Below are 8,979 nucleotides of genomic sequence, written 5' to 3' on the forward strand. Positions count from 1 at the left end.
GGAACTGCTACAGTGAAAAAAGTGATGTCTGGGTTAAAAGTATTGTCTGAGTAAATGAAATTCAATTTGGACTTGTTATGTGGTATATGGAAACTGAAAGCATTATATAAAAGACAGCGTTTTGCTACCTTTGAGCTATAAAACATTAAACGGGCATCTAAACACAAAGAATATATTTCCTATGCGTGCTTTACATAGGATATGCTTGTAAATTCCTTTTGTAGCTTGAAGGAGTTTTATATAGCACATCTTAAGCCACTGGCTTTGTCAGCATCACATCCCTTTTATTGCTATAGAGGTGAACCATCAAAGATTGCATTGGAGCTTGATTTCCATAATACAAATACATGTTAATACCTCCTTCAGTCAGAATTTATAATTTTAAAAATACACAGTGGTTACCACTTAACAGAGCTGATGTCTGACGTAGCTTATATATATTGATTACATTACTTTTTGCTAAAACATTAATTTATTGTGAATTCTACAGTTTTTTTTATAAAGATTTTGGTATTTTATTCTTTCAGCATATACAGTAGAAACACGCCATTCCGCCAACATGCCTTATTTTATAAAACGACCCAATAATGTGACTTTCCATAGAGGAGAAACTGCTGTGTTAGTGTGTGCTATTGAAAATCTGGGAACAAAAACGGTAAGAAACTTTTTTGTACATCTTTGTAATATACTGTGAACATTCTATTTACCAGTAATCAGCTCAGCAAATTTAATTAAATCAATTTATAGCGAACAGTGTCCAAACAAGCCTTCCAGTAAGGAAAATATGCTGGTCATCAAAAATAGCTTCAAACTGATGACCTTTCAGACGTTTAATCAAAACATTTATTCTATAAGATTGGTAGATTGTAATTACCACGAAGATACATGCTGGTCATTTGTATTATTGTCAAATACAGACATGCCTTCAGCATTGTTTATCAACCAAGCCTATTGGTACTGGAAAGAGCAACAGTCCAATTCTTACTGCAGGCCAATTGTCCAGTCAAGTAGGTCATCAGACAAACCGACCTTTGTAGTTGATAACAAATTAATTACTTTGTATTGAAATAAGAGAAAACTACATGAACCCGACATCGAGACTAAAAGAAAGATTGGAAATGTTTTTCTGTCGTTTAATGTTTGTTTCTTCTTTGATCAGAGAACTTGTAATAGTCTGAAATGTCAGTGGTAATTTACAGGTTTTTAAATTGTCTCAAAATACATCTATATTGTAATTAAACACGCTTTGTTACAAATTACACTAGCATTCTCAGACAAAATGATCAATCTTCAGATGATATGGACCTCTGATAAGTTAAAACAAGACAGCTCTAGTTATTGACCCTTACATGAAACCACTGGGTCATTTATTCAGGTAGTGCTGCGGGTTTTACTGTGCAAATTACGCCTTAATTAAAATAAGGATGTATATTGCCGTCGCCACGGTCGTTTAACTATTCTTGTTGACATATTTCTTGCTAGCACGATGAAAACTACAGACAATAAAACTAAAGATGGAACTTGGTATGTATATTGTTGAAATCTACTCGAACCAGAACAGCAATCGTCTGAAAGTTTTATGTGCCTTTTTCGCTCGACAGGAAAATATTCTTGAACCTAGAAAGTCTCCAGTGAGACACGTCTGGAATTTCTCAAGAATGTCTGCTAATCCCATATTGACTTGTTTCACCTTGTTTGACCTACATTCTTTATAACTGATAGAATCATTCAGATTTATGCCTGAATGTTCCCATATCTCTTAGTTTTAAGTAACATTTATTGAATATAAACCTAGAAAGGATTATGCGTTTATGTGTTACTCGTTCTTTTTATCTTGGGAAAGTCGATATAAAGTTCATTTGTATTCAACCTAGTTTTCTCTGCGATGTTATTATTCTCTTTATATTTTTACAAAGATACACTTTCTAAGATAATTGCTTTGACTGGGTCATCTATCTACTGGCACAACGTGTTGCTTGCGTCCGACATTTCTTTGATCATTCCTGTCATTTTTTTGTTTCAAATTGTAAAAGAAATGCAAAGATTGAACAAAGTTAAAGTCAAGATTTAATGAAAAGACTACGAAAAAAATGATCTCTATAGAGATGACACACTCCGATTCGATCTGAACATAAAATTAATGCGAGATTCACATCTTACTTTTTTGCACTTTGCTGAATGCAATCTATTTTGTGTTATACTTTAGTACTAATAGCCGAGGACACATCTAATTATGTGATATAGGAATAATCTCAATTAGCTTTGGATATGATAATGGATTTATTACATCTAGTCAGAAAAGTTATCTTACTAGACTGTTAAGCTTTAAAACAGTCCTCAAGTTTACTGTTAACAATGAGAAAAGCTTTGATTCGGACTACAGAGGCCAGTTAAAAGGAGGTGGAAATATTAATCATATAGAGGTAAATTTGTTCCCATAGAAGGACTAACCTTGTTATCTCTTCAGAAGTTACTGCAAATGAACCTGGAATAATAATTATTATGTAATTAGATATTTTAACAATTTATAAATGCCGACAAAACTTATTGGATAATTCATTAAAACATCTCGATGAAGGAGACTTTTAGTAAAGATGTTAAGCTAAGTTGAAAATTGGATCAGTGAATGAAGATTATCAGAATAGGAAATTTCTAAATAAATATTTTGAAGTTAATAGTTCCAATACCACATGTTCTGTAAGGTTGGTGACTACGAACAGTTTTGTTATTATGTTTGTGGTTTTCCCAATAAAATTGAAGAACTAATGAGAATAAAGCCAGCCGTCTACACAGTTAATTATGAATTAACCCCCACCTCCTTGTCCCGTATAATTATCAAAACCATTGTAATGGTATCATCAGTGAGATTGTATCTGACAATCACTACATCAATACTCTTATTGGGTATTCTCAATTGTATCTTTTATTCTCTAATCGTCTTGGTACAGTCAAGTTTGCTAGAAGTCTGGTATTTTAAGAAAACTTTATTAGTGAATTCAGCAGAAATTTAACTTTTATAATAATAAACACAATTCATGAATATATGCATTATTTCTTTTGCTTAGATCGTTAGGCTATGGGAATATTAAGGAACTAATGGGTTTCTAGTGAACACAATCCGGAATCCTTATATATTATATTAACGCCTTAAAGATTCCAGTCGAAGGTATAATGTCTAAAATACATTATAAATATCATCTACGTATTCTCAGTAGTTTGGTGTAAGCATCTAATATTAATTTTGTTTTGACATATTCCAGGTTATATGGAGAAGAGCGTCAGATCCTAACCCGATAATCATAGGTGACTTACAATTCATACCCGATCCCAGAATGGCTATTCAAAAATTACCAGATAAAAAAGAATGGAATTTATTAATTAAAAATGTCCAGCCTAAAGATTCTGGTGTATATGAATGTCAAGTCAGTGCCAGAAAAAAATTAACCCGACTTATTTTATTACGTGTAAATAGTGAGTATTTTTTTTTAAATTCAATTTAACAGTTGTCGAGCACGTAACTTAATTCTATTAACTATCATGCGACAATCAGAAACACTGGCGGTTCATTTGTTTTTTGGCAATCAGAAACATTGGCTGTTGACAGTAAGATCTTGACAATCAGAACGCTCAAGGTTAACAGTACGGTCTTCAGAAATGATGAAGATTTACTTGGTTTTGCCAATAATAAACACTAGGCTTTAGCAATCAGATACGCTGAAGGTTAACTAGGCTTTGACCATCAGATACGCTGAAGGTTAACTAGGCTTTGACAATCAGATACGCTGAAGGTTAACTAGGTTTTAACAATCAGATACGCTGAAGGTTAAGATAGTTTTGCCAATAATAAACACTGATGGTTTACTAGGCTTTAATAATCAGATACGCTGAAGGTTAACTAGGTTTTGACAATCAGATACGCTGAAGGTTAACTAGGCTTTGACAATCAGATACGCTGAAGGTTAACTAGGTTTTGACAATAATAAACACTGAAGGTTACGTTAACTAATTTACTCAGGAACGATGAGGATTATATAAATTCTGTTTCCATGGACATTGTAAAGTAATGATTCTCATGTGACCCTTTCACTATTGAACTATACTTATCCCGTCTGTCCAAAAACCGTTACTAAACGGAACAAGACAACGGTCAACTGTAGAATAAACTCCAAACTCATTAGAGATTATCTACATGTCATGGTGAATTACTGAAGAGGTTACCGTTCTATAGCGTGGAAGTTATGCTTATTTCGAACCAAAAGGTTTTTAAATTAAGGAATTATTATCGAGAAAAATTCAATAATTCCGAATGATGAATGTTGGCATAACAGTTCTCTTTATATTCCCGACAGCAGACTCAAATCAGATAGTCTATTTGACATATTACCACTTCATAGAATATGAAGTATCGTAAGGCACAGATCTGAAAGTAAGGATTTTCTCGCAGAAGAAAAGAAACGCTCCTTTTCTTCTTTTCTTTTTTTATTGTAAGAAAATTTTGATTTATGACATGTGGAGAAAATACAGTGTGGGTACGGAACAGAAATGTATAAAAAAGAAAGTCAGAATACATAGAAATATGAAATGATTGAAGTCGTGATAAAATTCGTCTTAAGGATAACCCCTAAAGCTTGAGTGAATAGCTTCATTAGCTTATTTCCAATGGGGTCCATAAAAGATTCTTTCTTGCAAAGTGACAATGTATGAAAAAATGAATCTGAACTATTTTACATTAGTCTACCAAAAACTAAATTGTTGTGAAAATCTTTTATTTATGATAAGGAAGTGATAGGATATAATTATGGGTAGTCTTTGATTTGATTATTTTTTATATATTTGTTAAATAACAATAACTATCATTATTTTGATTAATGTTGATACAATTTATAATAAATATAATTACGAGTTGGTTTTCAGTTATTTCATTTTTCATTAATTATATATTTAGAAACAAAAGGAGTTAGTAAAAGTGGCTATAGTAAAGGTAAATTATCGCTATCTATAACTGTATATCTTTACAGTGTCAAGCTATTATGAATTTCGTCTTATACATTGACTACAATAGCGACCTTTCATATATTACGGAATGCAACGATTCAACTAGAGCTCTCGACAGCCACCAGTACTTTGGCTTATTGTTTACTAACTTTCTGTCGAGGTCTCTGATTGGCTGTATTCGTTAACGAATAATCCATCCCAATCGCTGCCTTGACAAACTTACGCCATACAAACAGGTAAGGTGACTATTGCAGTCAAGGTTTAATACGAAGTTCGTAGTAGCTTGACCTAGTGAAGATACAATTTGTATAGAAATAACTATATTGCAATTACTGTTATCTTTTTTGCTTGAAATGAATATGTATATAAGCACGGCTTTTTCTGTCTAGTAAATTGCACCCAAGTCTATAGTATATATAAATTGTATAATGCTTGGTCATTCTGCAATTCCATTGCTTGCATGTTTCCTGCCATTAATTCAACTTAAAGATTATTTTCTAAGCTTCTTTATTTATTTAGTTGATTATTCAGATAAACTGTATTGTTTAGAGGCTGTTTCTTAGCACCTTGCATGAATACGCTAGTTTCTTACACCTTGTTGTTCACAATACGGTTCGACCTGCATCCTCAGAATTCAAGTACATGAATGGTTGAAATTAAAATGCATTGTGAACTACTGAGTGACTACCAATTCAATTCGGATCTGATCTGTACTTATTATATATTTATAGTAATGTATGTTACTGGGTTAATTATTTAATTGGACAGAAAACTAAAATAGAATCAAGATTAAACTTTTACAATTAAGAATCCATTCAATACCGACAACTTGCACGCTTTTTCTCTGTTTCTATAAATGTATGCCAACATCTTGTTAATTATTCATCGGATTAAAATATAGACGTTTCCTTTCATGTTTTTCTGCAGGTTTCTACGTATCCCATATATAATCTGACACGATTTTTCCTGAAATCGCGTTCTGTGAAATGTTCACAATAGCATTGACAAAACTTTGTATACCAATCAATATACTGTTAAAAGTGGTTAAACGATTTGAAACGTGTTCTCAATGCCATCCCCACCAACCTGCACCATCGACGGGTGAAAAGAGTTTGAATTAGTACCGAACGACAGAGATTCCTTTACGAAAAGAATGAGTAGACACTTGCTTCATGATATGGATAAATATATTTTATGAGAACGAAATTATTCATAAGAAGGAAAATTTATTGATAATAAACAGTAGTTATGATTATTTTGCTGTTGGGAGAGAATTGTTTATAATTTCACAATAATCTTTATATTTCTATTTATTGATATCCTCCCACTCCTCCTTTCTAAGTTTCTGAAGACCTGAAATGAAGATGGTTTTCAGTAAATCGTATTTCAAACTGTTAATAAATAACGATTTCTTTGCACTTGTTTTATTATGACGAATATTCTTTTTAATGATGCAAATAGTGATAATTAGACAGCAAGCTCAGCGAAACAATTCTCTATTCTTCAAGAATTGCCTAACCTACCTTAACGATACCAAACCCGTTCAACTCCCAAGAGCTTTTTTGAAGACAATAGAGTCATTTAGCTACATAGTTTTCCTACAAATGTGACTGTAAGATATATTTAAGAAAGTTCCGCAGAGACCATAAATGTACTAACACAGACAGTCGTATGAGCCCAGAGAAAGAATATAAACATTATAACATTGCATAATATACCAATAATATCTTTTACTTTTTTTCAATTTCAGATAAACCATTACACACGTCACCAAGTAAGTTAAAGTCAATTTAGTCGGCGTCTGAAAATGTTTTTTGTAAAGTAATGCAACATTATACATTTCACACCATCCAACATTCAATTGACATGGAATCAATGGCACATGCAATCCCTTGGTAGTACTTAAAATTTACAGTGGTAGCCATATTGGATTATTGTATTGTAAATGATCATGCATCATTTCTCCATTGCACAATCAACTAATTGATTTCCCTTCGCGGAGTTCGCTGACCTCACGTGTTTAATTCTTTGTATGGTGACATATGAATGGAAATGGTGTTTTGAATTAATAAAACAAAGTTCTCTACAATCAATGAAAACAGAAATAATTGTTTGGAATAGCAATTATAATGATTACATGTTTCTCGTATAATTCAATACCCATTACATAGTCAATATTACGACTGATCGTTTTAAGTGGGGTTAAATTTCTAGTCTACCGAACGAATCCGATCAAAACATATTTGTAATGATTTGAAAATGTTTTATCACAGTACAATGTTATACTTTGCAAGAAATGTATTTACGACAATTTTATAGTTAAAAAAATTACTTGCGTAATCCTACTATCCAATCTCTTTAAAAATCATTCATTACAAAGAATGTTTGAGGATGCCCCTGTTCATCATCCATCGCCATAATTTGATATCATATCCAGTCCATATGGCCGTTATCAGATATCACTAAATTTATTATCGTGACCAGATACTTATTGCCATGATCAAATACCACTAGTCCTTTCTGTCATGATCAGATACCATTAGGACTTTTGTCATGATAAGATATCATTATCAGATACCATTAGTTCTTATTGTCATGATCAGATACCATTAGTTCTTATTGCCATTATTAGATACCATTAGTTCTTATTGTCAGATATCATTAGTTCTTATTGTCATGATCAGATATCATTAGTTCTTATTGTCATGATCAGATATTATTAGTTCTTATTGCCATGATCAAATACCGCTAGTCCTTTCTGTCATGATCAGATACCATTAGTTCTTATTGTCATTATCAGATACCATTATTTCTTATTGCCATTATTAGATACCATTAGTTCTTATTGTCAGATATCATTAGTTCTTATTGTCATGATCAGATATTATTAGTTCTTATTGCCATGATCAAATACCACTTGTCCTTTCTGTCATGATCAGATACCATTAGTTCTTATTGTCATAATCAAATACCATTAGTTCTTATTGCCATTATTAGATACCATTAGTTCTTATTGTCAGATATCATTAGATCTTATTGTCATGATCAGATATCATTAGTTCGTACTGTCATGATCAGATATTATTAGTTCCTTTTGCCATGATCAAATACCACTAGTCCTAAGTTTAGCCTCATGGGTTATTGTTTTGTACTTCTATTGTTTTTTCAGCAATTTTTGTATCTGGAACACAGTTTGTGGAGAAAGGTGATCCAGTTCATTTAGTATGCAATGCATCAGGTGCCACACAGCCTCCAGATAACTTAGACTGGTTTAAAGATGGTATCAAATTATCTCCGGATGCGCATCAAAAAATAACTTTAAACAAATATAAGTTCTCAGCGACAAAAACCTTAGCTAGTGTCTTAGTGTTAAAACACAGTCAAATGAGCGATGCAGGAACTTACGTGTGTAGAAGTAGTGAATTAGATACCACAAGTGTTAAAGTTCATATCTTAAATGGTAAGCAAATTTATCTTCGAATCAGTTTTATTTATCTTCATCTATCGACAGGTTTTATACATGTAATGTTAAAACTTTTAATGCTGCCTAGTTTGCGAGCATTGATTAGATTGTTTGTCTTGAAAGCACTCGTTCTAATTTTGATGTTTTAACACAAAATCAGAAAAGGAACACAACAAAAATTATATTTACATATATTTTGTATAGCTTATTGAGAGATTTCTACGTTAATGACCTTTCTTAACAAATTAAATTTTGGAAAATGAGAAACAATTTAAATATGTATTATAAAAAAATGATGTATTCTTACAGGCTAATTTTACCAGACAATCACAACACTTATATGTTTCTATTTTGATTTTAAATTAGTTTCTATGGAAACACATGAGGAAAAAATGTCTTTGATTGTTCATTTGAATTGTCGTTTCAAAATTTCTTGGCAAAAACTTGGTAATTTTACACTAGAGGAAGCCGTAAAAAATTGATCTGAATAATTCAGGATACGAGGTTCCAATGTTTAAACA

General features: G+C 32.0%; 1 protein-coding gene across 1 annotated transcript; it reads left to right on the forward strand.

Moving 5' to 3' along the window:
* Positions 1 to 559: 559 nt before the first annotated feature.
* Positions 560 to 8,607, forward strand: LOTGIDRAFT_120469 (hypothetical protein; the record flags this gene model as incomplete). The annotated part of the gene is made up of 3 exons (XM_009058452.1): positions 560 to 655; positions 3,261 to 3,471; positions 8,165 to 8,607. 3 exons carry the CDS (start codon positions 560 to 562, stop codon positions 8,605 to 8,607), a joined length of 750 nt encoding a protein of 249 aa, XP_009056700.1.
* Between the last annotated feature and the right edge of the window lie 372 nt (positions 8,608 to 8,979).

The sequence above is a fragment of the Lottia gigantea genome (genome assembly GCF_000327385.1).
Source record: "Lottia gigantea unplaced genomic scaffold LOTGIsca_34, whole genome shotgun sequence".
Classification (NCBI taxonomy): Eukaryota; Metazoa; Mollusca; class Gastropoda; family Lottiidae; genus Lottia; species Lottia gigantea.